Below are 18,360 nucleotides of genomic sequence, written 5' to 3'. Positions count from 1 at the left end.
AAATTAGTAACTGAGTCCCAATTCACTTCTAAAAGTTATCAAAATATTTTCAAAATGTTACATAAAAACTGACAATATAAGTATTATATAAACACCAAACAAAAATTATTTAAGAATATATATGTATCCTGAGATAAAATGCAAATCACACTTCTTATGCCAGATATATACTACCTTTCTCTTCACACACAATTGTGAGGTTTCTGTATTTTGTACATGCCAACATAAAGTAATGATAACATGTTGGTGCAAATTTCAGCCATAAAAGTAATATGCTTCATATTTTAAATATTCCTATGATGAAACATCAGGACTCCAGTTTCATTAATCAACATTTTATGAAGACATGAATAGAATTTGGTTTTGACTCCTCGAATCATGGCTGAAAACTCTCAGCAAAGGATTCTAGGCTTTTTTTCTCACACCAACTGACCCAGAGTATATTTTAAGAAATGTTTATTTTCTGTGCATATTTGTTTTAAAATTATAAATTCCTGAGCACTTTTTCTTCTTCCTCCTCATCGCTGTCAGTCACGTTGACTTGCTGGATACTAGAGGGAGTTGAGGTGGGAGCTGTGAAGACGTTCTCCAAAGCCCCAATGTCCAGCTGGGGCATGGGATTTAAGTATTCTTCCCCACTGTGGCTGTGGCTGTTATAGTAAGAGGTCCCATCCATGCTCTCACAACCCCGAGAATCTTCATTGTGTGTGCGCTCGTCTGGGTAGTCTCTGAAAGGGTAGTCTCTATTTAAAGCTGAAAACATGGCCTCGTGTTTTTGGTACCTATCTTCATAATAACCAAGGCATTCTGGCATTGAGCTTGGAAAATTCCCATAGCCAAAGGGAGGCCGACTGTAAGGACATGTGCTGTGGCAGAAAGATACAAAAAAGGAATTAGATTAGATCTTGCCCGAATCTTTCCTTGCATACCAACTAATTGAGAAAGTTAACTGCATTCTCTTTGGGGTCTGGAAAGTTCCCAAGATCCTTTATGAAACCATTTCATATATTCATTTGCTCTTTCCCCACTGCCCAAGTCCCTACTCAAAATAAATAGCAAAGGAATTCTGCAACTAGAATAACCATCAGTATTTATTTATTACTTGCTCCTGGCTTCTTACCTTTTGCTGACCTTGATAAAGAAAAATTGCTTATCCTGGCCTCTTAGGGTATTTCACATTATGAAAGGTTTGGAAATGCAGATACATGTTTTGTCAAGCTAACAAATAACATGGTAAATAATTCAACAATTGTTCTTACTGGTGTTTGAAAGAAAGCTCATGGGGGGCAGAAAATATATAAGTTAAAAGGGTTGAAATCAAGAGCTCCTAAACACTGAATTCCTGGAACAGAAGATGACAACTTTATTTTTTAATTAACATTCAATAACAGAGTAAATTAAAAACACTCTTACTATCACGTACCATATACCATCAAGATTTAGAACTGAAATTTAACTGTGATCTTTAAGGTCTTTTGCAAACATTTTTTGGAAAAGAAGAATGTGGTTCGGAAAAAAAGACTTTTGCAAACCAAATAATTCTGCCATTCAAAATCATTTGCCAGTTTTTAAAAAAGTATTATTATCTCCTTCAAAAGTCAAGAAGAGGAATTATAGGAAGAAGTATAGAAAAGGTCTACCACCGTGGGCTCGTGGACTCCATCTAGTGACAAATAATTTAAACATAATAACTATATGTATTAGGCAAAACCTATGATGAATTGGGTATTTCATTTCATGACACCACGTTTGAAAGAAAGAAAGAGAAGCCAGTCAGTCAATTTTGTTTACTTTTAAGAATATAAATATGACTGACATATTAGATTACTCTCTCAAACTGTGAAACTAATTCCCACTTCCAAATCTTCAAATGCTAGGTTCCTTGTTCATGTTAAATATCACAAATGTGAGGCAAAGCTTCCCTAAATTTTCAGCTTTCCATTCTTACTGCCACATCTTAGTTCCGGCTTTTAAAATGTAATACGTGTGCCCTCAATTTAAAAGGTCTGTTATGAGAAACAAGAGGATATATATATATATTAGTACTGAATATACTATCCTTCTAGCTACTATGATTTTGTTCATGCAACTTCCCAGCTACAGGTCTCTTGGTCCATTGCGTTTTAAAGGTTCTCCAGAAGGAATATTAAATCTACCTGCTCCACAAAGTCCTCACTTCAGGTAGAAATAATTCACCCGGTAACTATCTTTTTCAAGATTCAGTGTAAGCAAGACACTATGCAAGGCCTGAAGGAGAAATTTTTTTAACGACCTAATATCTCGATATATACTAGGTGTGCTAAAGTTTGTAATGCCAGCATTACGACGACTATATTGGTGCAGCAAAGACAGGTTAGTGTCATACTCAGAGAATTAAAAATTCAATTAAGACAAAGGTAATCCCAGATTACATGGATGAAAATAAATGACAATAAGAGCATTGTGATGGTAGTGGGGAAAGCATCAGTGAAAATGATTAGAATAATATTTTCTAGGCATTGGCTAAGGATTTTATGTTGTCTCAATAATTCCTCAGAACAATCCTATGAGATAGATACTATAAATATCTCTTCAGTGGAGGAAACTGAGCCTTAAAAGAGGTTAATATTACACAAACTCATAATTAGTAAGTGGCAGAACAGTACAGGGCACTCTGACTCCAGAGCTTGTTTTCTTAAATACCATGCCACACTATCTGGGCACTAGTTCTAGTTGTGCCACATACAAACCTGGTAAACTTAAGTAGCTCTTCAATCATCTGAACTTGGGTCCTTAATAAAATAGCGATAACATTGCCTGTTCTGTCAATTTAAAAGGTCTGTTATGAGAAACAAGAGGATATGTATAAGTACTTTGGAAACTGGAAATACTATTTCAATGTGTGATTGGTAAATCTCACAGGAAGTTATATTTAATAATGTGCTCATAAACACACATAAATGTACATTTTACTTTTACTTTCAAAAAGAATGAAAACAAAGCTAGGAAAAAATGTAAATAAAGATGGTTATCAATGGGGTAAAGAAGAAAGGAGAGAGGAGACAGGGATAGAAGCTAGATCTTTGTAAACATACAACTTGAATTATGGTTTGGACTTTGAAACCACATGAATATTACATAATTTTTAAATGAACTTATTTTTTTAAAAGTCAATCACTAACCAGGCAAAGTGGTACACCTGTATTCCCAGTGACTTGGGAGACTGAGGCAGGAGGATCACAAGTTTGAGGCCAGCATAGTAATTTAGAAAGTCCCTCATCAACTTAGTTAAGACCCTATTCCAAAATAGAATAAAAAGGACTGGGAAAGTACCTTAGTCACTGTAAAGCACCCTAGATTCAATCCCTAGTAATTTAAATCTAGTATTTGTATTGTTCCTTGCTGGTAACATATTTCATAAAGATAAAATGAATCACAAATGAATCTTAAACTGTACTGAATAATTTTATTGTTAGTGATATTGCTGATTTGAAACTATTGCTATCATTTTAAAATTATGCTCAGGAAAAAACATGTTTAGTATGATAAAGCAAATAATTATGTAATCATTATTGGAAACTAAAATTTTTAACTTGACGAAAAGATACTATTTCTCATAAAAATCAAAGAAATCAAAACTCTGCAATATTGTATTTATTTGGGAAGTAGCAATAAACTTGTAATTTTTTCTCATTCAAAAATACACATATTCAAATAATTTCCACTGACAAGGCCTATATACTTTGTTAATTCAATAGTAGTGAGCGTCCCATAAAACTACTTTCACTAAAAGGAACTAGGGCTTCTGGGGAAAATGGCTGGTTCCAGGTCTCAAATAGATAACCTATGAGATGAATGAGATGAATGTGGAACACACTGTGCCAAAGAGCTAAAATCTTTGATAGACATACAAATGGTATATGAAAAAATGCTCAGCATCACTAGTCATCAGGAAATATAAATCCAAACCACAATGTGATATCATCTCCCTTAAGTTAGAATGACTATCATCAAAAAGTTAAAAAGTAACAAATTCTGGCAATGATTCTGTACACTGTTAGTGGTAATATAAATTAGTTTCACCATTATGGAAAACAGTATGGAGATTCTTCAAAAAACTAAAACTATAAATACCATATGATCCAGCAATTCCACTACTGGTTATATATATTGAATCATTATACCAAAAAGATATTTTCACTCTCATATTTATTGCACTATTCATAATAGCCAAAATAAAGAGTCAACCAGTTGCCCTCCAATGGATGAATGGATAAAGAAAATATGGTATTATCTATATAACAGAATATTATTCAGTCATATAAAGAATAAAAGCCTGTCATTTGCAGGAATTTGAAGTCATGATGTTAAGCAAAATACATCAGACATGGAAAGATGAATATCAAATGTTCTCAACTCATTTGTGGAAACTAAAAAGTTGATCTTTTAGAAGAATAGAATAGAATAGGGGTCACTAGAGAATGAGACAGGCAGGTTGAGGATATTTTATCCAAAATCCTTGGGACCAGAAATGTTTTTGATTTCAGAGTTTTTTTTGGATTTTGTCATAGTTACAGAGACAATACCAATTGAGCATCTCTAATCCCAAACCTGAAATCTGAAATGCTCCCAAATCTGAAACTTTTTGAGCACTGATAAGACACATGAAGTTTCGGATTTTGGAATTAGGGATTTCAACCTGTATTGATGTATTTGGAGATGAAATTATATGTCTGTGATTTGCTTTAAAATATTTAAGATCTCTTCCTTCAAAAAAAGTCATAGGAAATAGGATAAACGAGAAAAGCAAAAATGTTAATTGTTGAAGCTAGGTGATGGGTTCATGGAGATTCTACTATTGAAGGAGAGAATTTTTTTAATGACCTAATATCTCGATATGTAGTAGATGTGCTAAAGTTTGTAATGCCAGCATCACGACATATTGGTGGAGAAATGAAAGGTTAGTGTCATACTCAGAGAACGAAAAATTCAATTAAGACAATGGTAATCCCAGATTACATGAATGAAAATAAATGACAATAAAAGCATTGTGATAGTAGTGGGGAAAGCATCATTGAAAATGATTAGAATAATATTTTCTAGGCATTGGCTAAAGATTTTATGTTGTTTTCAATTATTCCTCAAACTACTATTCTGTTTTACAAATGAAATTTTCTATAAAAACTGATAAATAAAATATACCATTCATGAGGAATTGAAAGCAAGTTTTCCCTCTATTACTGAAGGAAACAAGAGTTTCTTCTAGTCTTTAGCACATTCTATCAAGGATTCAACCTTCGTGCTTACTGCCCTGGAAAAAACCCTCTACTGTGGCTTACTGTGGCTGGCATTATGGGTAGTCTTTAGTCCCAGTAGAGGGGCTAAAGACATTAGGACTTACTCTTGGTGTTATAAATTCTATAGATTTTAGCAAATGTATAACGGCATAAATGTACCATTAAAGTGTCATACAGACACTGATTCACCACCCGGAAAATCTTCTGTGCTCTGCTTTTCTCCTTTGAGAATGCCCAGGAACTAGAGTAAGACACATGCAAAATGACAATTCATGGATTTGTACATTCCTTCTTCCACTCGAATTAACCTCAAGTGCTCAACTATAGATTGAGTGTACTGTGTTGTTTAAATTCATTCCAAAATAAAATGCATGATCCATGATCCATGGAATAAAGTCACTGGGTTGGCAAGCAATTCAGGGAACGAAATCAACAACTTTGAAACTTGGTGAGTTGCTATATATAGTCCATTGAATATGTACCATGGGTAAGTGCTAGATGTATCTCCAACTATGAAAATAACAAAGTATAGTACGTTAAAGATCTATGCTTCTAAAACCCTCTTTAAACATAATCTATAAATAGAAATGCAAATAACTATGGATTGCAAAGGACCTACATGAAACAAGGATGCTGTGGCAGGCTGAATAATAGTCTCCCAAAGACACCCCTGGAACCTTCGAGTACATAATCTTAATAACAAAAAGGACTCTGCTCATAAATCAGGGATTTTGAGATGGAAAGATTATCCCAGATTATCCAGGTAAGGCTCCATGTAACCAGGAGCATCAGAATGAGAAGAGATGTGACAATAGAAGCAGAGGTTAGAGTGATTTGAGGACAGAACCAGGAGCAAAGTGTACACAGGTGGTACGTAGAAGCTGAAAAGAGAAGGAAACTTTCTCCCCTAGAGACTCAGAGAAAAGTACAGCCCTGCCCACATTTTTTTAGCCCACATAGTGGATTGAATAGTGTCCCCCCAAATTCATATTTACCCTGAATCTCAGAATGTGACCTTATTTGGAAATAGGATATTTTCAGATACAATTAAATTGAGATTATATTTGGTTAGGGTAGAACTAATTCCAATAACTGGTGTCCTTATAAAGAGAAGATGACACACAGAGACATACATGCACACACAGAAAAGAGGCCAGGTGATGATAAAGAAAGAGATTAGAATGATGCAAACAGAAAGTAAAGGGGAGCTGAGAAGGGTCAGGAACCACCAGAAGTTGGGAAGAGGCTTGGAAGAATTCTTCCTCAGAATCTTTGGAGGAAGATGGCCCTGTTGACAACTTAATTTTAGACTTCTATCCTCCAGAACTATGAAAGAATAATTATTATTTCTTTAAGTCACTAAGTTTGTGGTAATTTGTTATGTTAGCCCTAGTAATCTAATGCAGCCCAGAAGCACATTTCAGACTTCTGACTTCTAGAAATTTATATTGTTTAAGCCACTATGCTTGTAATAATTTGCTGTAGCAGCAATAGTAAACTAACTCTAGTTCAATTCAAATTTCAGCTTGATATCAATCCTAAAATTAACTATATCTAATTTACAGTCTGAATTGCTTAAAATGATAACTTCCATTCTGCAAAAGTCCAAAAATAACCACAGCTGCTCTTTATTTCTTCCATCTATTCAAATGGTTTCTGTAATGACAAGTGTTTGAGTATACAATTCTCTTTGGTATATATACCTAGATGTAGACTCATTGCTAATTCTATATTTAATATTTTTGAGAAACTACCATTTTTCTAAAATGTCTATACCATTTTTCATCCCCACTGGCAATATATGAGCCTTTCAGTTCTCCACACAGTCATCCAAAATGTTCTTAAAAATTTTTTTTAAATATTTTTAAAAATTCCAGCCATATTAATGGTGTGACATGGTAAATCATTGTCCTTTTGATTTGTTCTTCCCTAATGACTAATTCTGAAAGTCATTTTTTTTTTTTTTTTTTTTTTTTTTTTGGTGGTACTGGGAATTGAACCCAGGGCACTTAACCCCTTAGTCACATCCTTAGCTGGTTTTATATTTTATTTAGAAACAGGGTCTTGTTAAGTTGTTGAGGCTGGTTTTGAACTTAGAATCCTTTTGCCTCAGCCTTCTGAGCCACTGGGGCCACTGAATATCTTTACAAGTACTTTTTGGCCATAAGGATAGCTTCTCTGAAGAAATGTCTATTCAGATTTTCTGCCCATTTTTTTCATTCTTTTTATTTAGTTGTGAGTTCTTTGTATATTCTGGATAAAAGTCCCTTATTATGCATGATTTGCAAATATTTTTATTCTGTAGGTTATCTATTTACTTTCTGATAGTATCTTTTGATGCAAAAATGTTTTTAATTTTGAAAAAGTCCGGTTATCTATTTTTCTTTTGTTGCTTGTGTTTCTAATGTCTATAAAACCATTCTCAAATACAAGGTCAAAAAGTTTCTTCAATTCACTCAATTTTTGTATGTAGTGTGAGGTAAGAATCCAACTTCATTCTCTTGCATGTGGATATCCAGTTGTTGAAGACATTATTCTTTCCCCCATTAAATGGTCTTGGCACCCCTGTTGAAAATCAATTGACCACAGATATATGTATTTATTTCTATACCTCTCAATTCTATTCAATTGATCTAAATATATCTCTATCCTTATGCCAGTATCATAGTTTTTTAAAAATATGGTATACATTTTTTAAAAATACACTTTATCTCTTAGAAAAATTTTAGGTGCATGACAAAATGGAGCAGAAGTACAGGTATCTCCCATATAATTCACCCCCCACACATACACTGGATAACATCCTCTGTATTAGCATATCCCATATAAAAGTAGAACATTTATTAAAACAGAAGAACCTGCATTGACACATCATTATCACCCAAGGTTCACAGTTGACATTAGGACTTACTCTTGGTGTTATAAATTCTATAGATTTTAGCAAATGTATAATGGCATAAATCTATCATTAAATTGTCATACAGAAGTTTCACCACCCTGAAAATCTTCTGTGCTCAGCTGATGCATCCCTTCCTTACAAGGAACCTTGGCAATTCTTCTATCATGTCCGAGGTTTTACCTTTTCCAGAAGGTAACATAGTTGAAATCTTACACTATGTAGTCTTTTCATATTGGCTTCTTTCACTTAGCAAGATTCATTTAAGCTTCCTCCATGTCTTTTCATGGCTTAATAGTTCATTTTTTTCTAGCACTGAATAATATTCATTGTTTGGGTGTCCCACAGTTTATCCATTCACCTATTGAAGGACATTCTCAATTGCTTCCAAGTTTTGGAAATTATGAATAAAGCCTCTGTAAACATCCATATACAGGTTTTTGAGTGGACACAAAATTCAATTTCTTTGGGTAAATACCAAGCAACACAATTACTGGATCATGTTTAGTTTTGTAAGAAACTGCCAATCTGTTTTCCAAAGTAGCTGTGTCATTTTGCATTTCCATCAACAATAAATGAGAGTTCCTGTTGCTCCACATACTCATCCAGCAATGCTTTGTGTTTAACATTCAAATATGTGTGTAGTGGTATCTTGCTGTTTTAATTTGCAATTCCCTAAAGATGTGATATTTCTCATTGTTTCCTTCAAAATAGCTTTCTTTATTCAGGTCTTTTGCTCATTTTTTAATTATAAGCTTCTTGTTTTCTTATTGTTGAATCTTCAGAGTTTTTGGTGCATTTTGGATAAGTTGTTTATCAGGTATGTCTTTTGCAAATATTTTAAACCAGTGTGTGGCTTATCTTCTCATTCTCTTGTGCCACATCAAAATAGATATTGTTTTACAGTAAGTTTTGAGATCAGGACTTATGAGTCCTTCAAAGCTTTGTTCTTTTCAAGACTGTTTTGGCTATTTTAAGTTCAGTTAAAATTTCACATGAATTTTAAGATATTTTCCACTTCTGGAAAAAAATTAGGATTTTTAGAGGGATTGCAATAACTCTGTAAATTGCTTTGGAATCTTTACAATATTAAATCTTCCAATCCACAAACACAGATGTCTTTCAATTTATTTATATATTCTCCAATTTCCTTTAGCAACATTTTGCAGTTTTCAGTTTACAATTCTTATGTCTCCTTGATTAAATTTACTCCTATTTTATTCTTTTTGATGCTATTATAAATGAAATTGCTTTCCTAATTTTCACTATTATGCCCTGGGAAATTACTTCATTTGTTTATTAACTCTGTCTTTTTTGTGAACTCTTAAGATTTTCTACATACAGAATTACATCAATGAGAATTGAGGTAGTTTTACTTCCTTTTCATTGTGGAATCTTTTTTATTATTTTTTCTTCTTGCCTAATTGATCTAGATTGAACTTCCAATGTTCAATAGAAGTAATGAAAATGGACATCCTTTTCTTATTCCTGACCTTACGGGGAAAGCTTTCCATCCTTCATTATTGAATATGATGTTAGTTGTGTGTTTTTGATAAATTTCTTTATTATATTGAGGAAATTCCTTTCTCTTCCTAGTTTGATGAGTAAGTTTTGAAATTAGGAATTAATTTTTCTCAATAAAAGCGTGGTATTAGGTTTTGTAAAATACTTTTCTGAATCAGTTGAGATGATATGTAGTTTCACTACTAATCAACTTTCAGAGACTGAACCATGCTTTCATTCCTGGAATAAATCCTGCATGCTATTGCTTATATGCTGCTACATCAATCTTTTAGTTTGTGTTTGTTTGTGGCATTGGGGATTGATTCCAAAGCTTAACACATGCTAGACAAGCACTCAGTCATTGAGCTACATTCCCAGTCAATTTTATTTTTTATTTTGAGACAGGGTCTCACTAAATTGCTGAGGTTGAACTTCAACTTGTGGTCTTCCTGCCTCAGCCTCCCAAGAAGCCAGGATTAGGTATATGTCACTATGACTAACTGCTAGTATTTTGTTGAATATATTTTGTATCTACATTCATAAAGTATATGTAATTTTATTTTCCCTGGATGTCTGCCTTTAGTAATAGGGTAACATGACCTTAAAAGTGTTCCCCTCTCTCCTATATTGTGGAGGAGTTTGTGAAGGGCTGGTGTTAATACCTCTTTCAGTGTCTGGTAGAGTTCACCAGTGATGCTATCTGGTCCACAGCTTTTCTTTGGGGGGAGGTTTTAAATTATTGATTATAACCTATAGTTTTGTTTAGATTTTTCTTTCTTCTTAAGTCAGTTTTGGTAATTTGAGTATTTCTAAGAATTTTTCCATTTCATCTAGGTTATCTAATTTATAGAGTACAATTGTATACAGTATACTCTAATAATCATTGTTAATTCTGTAAGGATGATAGTAATAGCCCCAATATAATTTCTGATTTTAGTGATTTACATCTTTTTTTTCATAGTGTAGCTACACGTTTTTCAATTTTATTGATTGGTTTTCTACTATTTTATCTATATGTATTTTGATATCTACTTTCTCTCTTGTACTTTAGCTTTGGTCTGCTGTTCTTTTTACAGCTTTTAAAATGTAAAGTTGAGTTTTGATTTGAGATTTTTCTTTTTAAATGTAGACCATCCATTAAGGCTATAAATTTAAATCTGACCACTGCTTTCAATACAGAAACACATATGTTTTAGTATGTTGGATTTTCATTTTCTTTCATCACAAAGTATTTGTTTCTTGTTTCTTTTTCTTTCTTTGTGTGTGTGTGTGTGTGTGTGTGTGTGTGTGTGTGTGTGTGTTGGTCCAAGGGATTAAAACCAAGGGTGCTTTACCAATGAGCTAAATAAATTTCCCCAGTCCTTTTTATTTTTTATTTTTGAGACAGGGGCTCACTAAGTTGCAAAGGCTGGCCTCAGACATATGATCATCCTGATTCAACCTTCCTAGTTATTGGAATCACAGGTGTGAGCTACCACACATGACTCAAAATATTTTTCTTATTTCTTTTATAACGTCTTCTTTGACCCACTGGTTGTTTAAAAGTGTGTTAATGCCCAAATATTTGTGACTTTTTCAGTTTTCCTTCTATTATTTTTTAAAATATCATTCCATTATAGAAAAGACACCTTATATAATTTCATATTTTTAAAATGAGACATTTTTGTGATCTAAAACTGATCTACTTTAGAATGTTCCCTGTACATGTGAGAAGTCTGTATATAATTGTTAGGTAGAATGGGTGTTTATGTGCATCTTAGGTCTAGCTGGTTTATAGTGTTTTCAGTCCTTTCTTTCCTTATTGATCTCCATTATTGGATATATTTTGGATCATCTATCTATTACAGTGGGGTATTGAAGTATTGTAGTTCTGCCTATTTCTTCCCTCAATTCTTTCAATTTTTGCTTCTTATATTTTTGGGTCCTGTTGTTGCATATATATATAATTTCTTTATATATATATAAATATTATATATATAATATATAATATATATATATATAATTGCTTTATTAATGTTTTGATGCTTAGGTCAATATGCAACATCCTTGTGTTAGTAAGCTCCTCATTGCCATCCAAAACACCTGACAACTTATAAGAGGGAAAGTCTATATTGGCTGACAGTTTCAGAGGTTCAGTCCATGGTGGGTCAACTCTACTGCCTCTGAGCCTAAAGTGAGCCAGAACAGCATGATAGAAGGGCTTGGGGGAAGGAAACTGTTCACACCATGGCAGACAGGAAGGAGAGAGTGTGGAACGGGAATGGCCTGCAGAGAAGATGAATCCTTCCCGAGCATGCCCTCAGAGACCTAGCTCCTCCAGCCCACACCCCACCTGCTTACAGTTCTCACTCAGTCCATTCGAACTAGAATGTACTGATTATAGTACTCGTGATCTAATCATTTCACCTCTGAATATTGCTGTATTAATACTCAAGAGCTTTGGGGGGCACCTTATATCATAACCATAATAGTCCCTGTTTCTTGTAATAATTTTTTACTTACAATCTACTTTGTCTGATATTATAGCCACCCTACCTCTCTTTTAGTTATTGTGTGAGTCAGCTTTCCATTGCTGTACAAACACCTGAAATAAATCAACTTATAAAGAGGAAAGGTTTATTTCAGTCTGCCATTTCAGAAGTTTCAGTCCATGGTTGATGGGCACTGTTGCTTTTGGTTTGTAATGACATAGTACATCATGGTTGGAGCATGTGGTGTGTGGCAGATAGAGAAGGCCTATTCACCTCATAGCAGCCAAAAATCAAAGAAAGATGGGTAGAAGCCAGAATCGCAATATCCCATTCAAGGGGCATGATCCCAACCACAACTTTCTTGCTCTAGGTCTCAACTCCTAAAAATTGGACCACCTCCTAAGAGCACCCCAGGCTGGGTTCCAAGCCTTCAACACACAGGCTTTTTAGGACCTTCAAGATCCAAACAGTAGCAGTTACTATTTACACACAATACCTTTTCCAATTTCAGTTTACACCTATTTATAGCCTACTTCAAAACTAGCCTCTTGCAGATAAGCTATAGCTTAACATTTTTGTGATCTCTTTCTCATTCTGCTGATCTCTTTCTTTTAATTGGAGATTTAAATTCATTTACATTTAGAGTGATTACTGATAAGGAAAATCTTATTCTGTTTTGTTATTTGTTTTCTATATATCTTACATCTTTTTTGTTCCTTAATTCCTCTATTATTGCCTTACTTTTTGTTTAAAGGATTTTTCTCATATATCATTTTGATTCCCTCATTTCCTTTTCATACATTTTAAACTATTTTCTTAATGGTTACCATGGAGATTTCAATTAAACATTTTCAATTTATAATGATCTAGTTTTAATTGACACAAACTTTAGTAGCATACAAAAATCTCTGCTCATATGTGGTTTTACCCTCTTTATGTTATTATTTTCATTAATTACATCTTTAAACATTTTGTGCCCATTAACACAAATTCTAATAATTATTTTATACATTGTCCTTTTAAATAATTTGGGGAACAAAGAGTTATTACCAAAATTATAATGTCATTTACATCTACCTCTATATGATCTTTACCAGTGTTCTCCATTTCTTTATATGGTTTTTATACACTTTCTCAAGTCATTTCATGCCAACCAAAAGTACTCTCTCTAGGATTTATTGTAGGAGCTAGGCAAGGTACTGCATGGCTATAATCCCAGCTACTCAGGAGGCTGATATAAGGCAATTGTGAGGTTCAAGGCAACATAGCAAGACTCTATCTCAAAATATTATAGGGCAGTTCTACTAGTGGCAAACTTTCCCAACTTTTATCCAGGAATATGTTTCTTTCTCATTTTTGAAGGATAGTTTTGCTATAAAATTCTTAGTTGCTATTTTTTAAATGTCTTCCTTTCAAATTTAGGTGTTATCAATAGGGTAGTATTAAGAGGTGAGGCCTTCAGGAAATGATTAACCATATATGGACTTCTCCCTCCTGAACGGGATTAGGAGCCCTTATAAAGGGACTTGAGTTGGTTCTTCTTGCCATTTTTCCTTACAAAATGTAAGGACACAGCAAGAAGACCCTCACCAGGTACTGGCACCATGATCATGGGTCTTCCCAGTCACCAGAACTGAGGTAATTTTCTGTCCTTCATAAATTACCAATCTTGGGTATTCTGTTATAACAGTACAAACTAGATAAGGCGTTGTTTGATTCTTCCTCCTTTCTGGCTTGTGTGGTTTCTGAGGAGAACTTCACTGTTGACCTTTTTGAAAATTCCCTGTATATCATGAGGCACCTCTGTCTTGTGGCTTTTCAAATTCTTTTTTTATCTCTTCTGTCTTTTGGTATCTTGATTATATGTATCTTGGTGTAGATTTCTTTAGATTATCTAACTTGTTTTTTTGTTCATTTGAACTTCTTGTATCTATGGTGTGTTAAGTTAGCTTTTTGAGCTGTGACTAAAATACCTGATGAGGACAACTTAAAGAAGGGAAAGTATATTTTGGCTCAATTCAGAAATTTGATCTATGGTGGTCCAGCTTCACTGCTCTGGGCCTTAGATGAGGCAGAACATTATGGCAAAAGGGCATGGAGGAGGCAAGCTGCTCACAGACATTCAGAACAGAGAGAGAAGGAGAAGGAGGTAAAGAGTATTATTCTTCCAGGGCATACCACACCCCCAGTGACCCACCTCCCCCAGCAACACCCCACCTACCTACAATGATCACCCAGTTTATCCATTCAGCTAGGATGGGTTGATTAGGTTATAGCTCTCATGATCCCATAATTTCAGCTCTGAACATTTCTGCATTAAAACAGAAGCTTTTGGGGGACAATCTCATATCCAAACCATAGCATGTAGATTCACATCTTTCTTCAAATTTTTCGAAGTTTTTGGGCCATTATTTCTTTAAACATTCTTTCAGTACCTTCTCCTCCACTTTTGGTACACTTAATAATATACTAAAGGTACCTTAGGTTATATTCACTTTTTTCATTTTTTTTCCTATTTCCCAGAATGGATATTTTCAATTGATCTATATTCAGTTTCACTGGTTCTTTCCTCTGCCTTCTCAAATATGCTTCAGAACCCTTCTAATGAATACCTTTTTTCTTTCTGGTAGTGCTGGGGACAGAACCCAAGACCTCACACATGCTAGGCAAATTCCTACTACTGAGCCACACCCAGCCCTAAGGAATTTTTCATTTCTGTTATCTCAATTTTATATTTTACTCCATTTTATTTCCACCTGTTCATTCATATTATCTGTTTGGTAAAACATCCTTCTTGTTTTCTTTAGTTCTTTCTTTTTTATCATTTTATTATTGATACATTATAGTTTTACATAATGGTGAGATTTGTTGTTACATATACACACATACACACAATATAACAATATAATTTGGCCAATATTATTCCCAAGTATTTCCCCTTTCTCTCCCTTCCTCCTTCCCTCTTTTGTCCATGGAGCATATTTAAGACTACTGATTTATATAAGTCCAATGTTTTGTTTTCTTAGGAAAATCAAAGAGTTGCTAGTTTTTTTTTTCCTGTAAATGCCATACTTTCCTTTGATATGTTCTGATTTTTAAAAAACTGCACATTTTTAATAGTATGTTCATTTGTTAATATGCATATTATGAATACTGAATGTATGCTCTTTGAAACAAAATTTTCCTCCACCCACAATTTGCTGTTGCTGTTTGTTTTGGGGTAGTAGATGGTTGGTGACTTTTTTGCAGGCGGTATTAGGAACTGAACTCAGGGACACTCAACCACTGAGCCACATCCCCAGCTCTATTTTATTTAAAGACAGGGTCTCACTGAGTTGCTTAGGGCCTTGCTAAGTCGCTAAAGCTGGCAATGAACTCGTGATCCTCCTGCTTCAGCCTCCCAAGCTCCTGGGATTACAGGCATGCGCCACCTGGTGATTGGTAACTTTTTAAAACATATTTTTTGGCAATCATGATCATTGAAGTGTTTGTTCTCTTAGCTTAGTGTTCAGCTGCTGATGTGACAGAGATTTTCTTAATTACCTAGACACAAAAGCAAAACAAAAATATTCCCCTTGATCTTTGGAGAATGTATCTGGGTTCAGGCATTGCTTCAATTCTTAGCCAGGGGTTGGGATTGTGGCTCAGTGGTAGAGCGTTTGCCTAGCATGTGTGAGGCACTGGGTTTAATTCTCAGCACTGAAGATAAATAAATAAAATAAAGAACTATTGACAACTTAAAAAAAATTCTTAGGCCATTTTCAACTCTGACTTAGCCTTCACTTCCTGCTTACACAGAGCCTAATGATTGACCAGAAGTGGAATTTCAGGGTCTTTTCAGATAATTTCTGAGCATGTATATAGCTCTGGGCATGAGGGGAGCATTTTGGATTCCCTGCTATATGTGAGTGCTTCACAAATTCTCCCATGTATCTCCTTTTGCAGTCTCTTCTAAGCTTCTTATCTGTCTGCCACTTGCTTTGTCTGTTGTTCCTTTCTCCAGGCAACAGCAAATAATCAATACCTTTAAATATTTTCTACCATCACCCTGGGGAACAACTCCAGCCCTGACAGAGTTCTGAGGAGGTATGGGTAAAACAAAGACAAGTCTCTAAACCATTCCTCAAAGAGCAGACTGATAGAGCAAAATGCACAAAGTTCTTTTGAGAATGAGGTCTGCATAGCCTTCGCTAACAGCAACAAGCTTCAAGAGGAAACTGGGCCATGCTGAGCAGGAAAGTAGAGAATTGTAGGTGGATAAACAAAATGCCAGAACCCCCTCTTGCCAAAATTTAAAAGTTTATCCTTCATTAAGCATTTCCTACAGTTGTTCTGTTTTTGATTAAACTCCAGAGTTCAAAAAAAGTTGATTCTGTTCTTACCAGCTTGTTACTTTGTTAGAAAGATTGCTGGAGTTCCCTTAGTCTACAATTCTCAATGACATCCTTCCTCAGCAGAGTTTTGTAGTTTTCAGAGTATAAGTTTCACACTACTTCTGTTAAATTTACTTCTAAGATTTTTCCATTATTTTGATGTTATTATAAAAGAAGTTGGTTTCTCAATTTCATTTTCTGTTTTTTTCATTGCTTTTATGTAGAAATGCAATTGATTTTTGCATATTGGTATTCTATTCTATAAACTTACTTTTTTTACTAAAATAATAGTTTTTTTGTAAATTCCTTTACATTCTGTCTCAGATCACATCATTTATAAATACAGATTTATAAAATTTCTTCTTTTACAATCTAAATGCCTTTTATATATTTTTCAAGTCTAAATTGTTCTGGGATAACCTCTAATAAAATGTTGGATAGAAGTGACAGAAACAGACAACTTTGTCTTGTCCCTGATTTTAGAAAGTATTTAGTCTTTCACTACTAAATATGTTAGCTATGGCTTTTTTGTAAATGTTCTTTGTCTAATTTTCCTTTATTCTTAGTCTGTTAGAACACTTCATGTTCAACAAAACTGAATTCTGTCAAATGCTTATTTTGTGTCTATTGAGATGACCATGTGATTTTTGTTCTTATTTTATTGATGTGATTTAATACAATAATTGATTTACAAATGTAAAGCCAACCCTGTATTACTGAGATAAGTATAACTTGGTTATGATATATCATCCTTTAAATATGCTGTTGGATTCAGTTTGCTATTTTTTGAGGATGTTTGTGTTCATACTCATAAGAAACATTGGCCAATAATTTCTTTTTCTTGTGTCTGGTTTTGTTATCAGGACATTACTGTTCTTCTATTTTTTGGAAGAGTTTGAATTTAAAGAACAGCTCCTATAGAGAGCATATAATTGGGTCTTGATTTTTTTTAATCCAAGACAACAATATCTACCTTTAACCCATTCATATTTAATGATATTATTGATATAGTTAGATTTAAATTATTTTTTATGTGTGTGTGTGTGTGTGGTGCTGGGACCTTGTACATGCATATGCTCAATCACAGAGCTGTATTCCCAGCCCTTATAATTAGGTCCATATCTGCCATTTTTAATTTTTTGTTTTCTACTTATCTCATGGTTTCCGTTTAGTCTTCTATTGGTTACTTAATGCTTTATTTTGCTTTAAATGAATACTTACTAGACTAGCATTTTAGTTCCTTTAACAATTTTTTCACAATTATTTTTAGTTATTTTCTTAGTAGTTGCTCTATGACTTGTCATATCTATCTGAACTTAGCAGAATCTATTTTGGACCTATATTAATAATTCCAGTAAAATATAGAAATGTTGCTTCTATATAGCTCTATGTTTCCTTCTCTACTTTATGTGCTCTTATTGATACAAAACCATATCAATATATGTTACAAATCCAATAATATATTGAAATAATTATTACTTTATATAATTGTAGGTCCATCAAATAAACTAAGAAAAGATAAGAGTATTATGTTTATAGAGTATGCTCATTAATATTCTTATTTACCATTTCTAGTTCTCTTCATTTATTTCTGTGATTTCAAATGATCCTCTGGCATGTTCTTACTCCAAAACAACTTTGAGTCTACTCATTATTTTGCACTGTTATTCTCGACTAAATAACATTTCCGTATGTTACAGAATCCCTTCCCCCAAACAATAATTACATGTTGTTTTATGTAATTACTCTTAAAATCAATTAAAAGTCAGAGAACATATAGATATACAATTTGTTTCTCTAATTACATGATTACTTTTACTGGTATTCTTTGTTTTCTTGTT

General features: G+C 33.8%; 1 protein-coding gene across 2 annotated transcripts in view; it reads right to left on the bottom strand.

The window, feature by feature from the left end:
• Positions 1-365: 365 nt before the first annotated feature.
• The window catches only part of Sox30 (SRY-box transcription factor 30), a 36,487-nt gene continuing 18,492 nt past the window's right edge, over positions 366-18,360 (bottom strand). Inside the window, exon 5 of one of the 2 annotated variants that reach the window (XM_076855723.1) lies at positions 366-866. In XM_076855723.1, the coding sequence (XP_076711838.1) occupies positions 485-866 (382 nt within the window). In that variant the 3' untranslated portion in view covers positions 366-484. The remainder of the gene's footprint in view (positions 867-18,360) is intronic. The other variant, XM_076855724.1, reaches the window with a different exon arrangement.

Source organism: Callospermophilus lateralis, chromosome 5 (genome assembly GCF_048772815.1).
Source record: "Callospermophilus lateralis isolate mCalLat2 chromosome 5, mCalLat2.hap1, whole genome shotgun sequence".
In the NCBI taxonomy this organism is placed as follows: Eukaryota; Metazoa; Chordata; class Mammalia; order Rodentia; family Sciuridae; genus Callospermophilus; species Callospermophilus lateralis.
The sequence above is the reverse complement of the archived record's forward strand: the minus strand, read 5'-3'. Positions and strand labels throughout refer to the sequence as shown.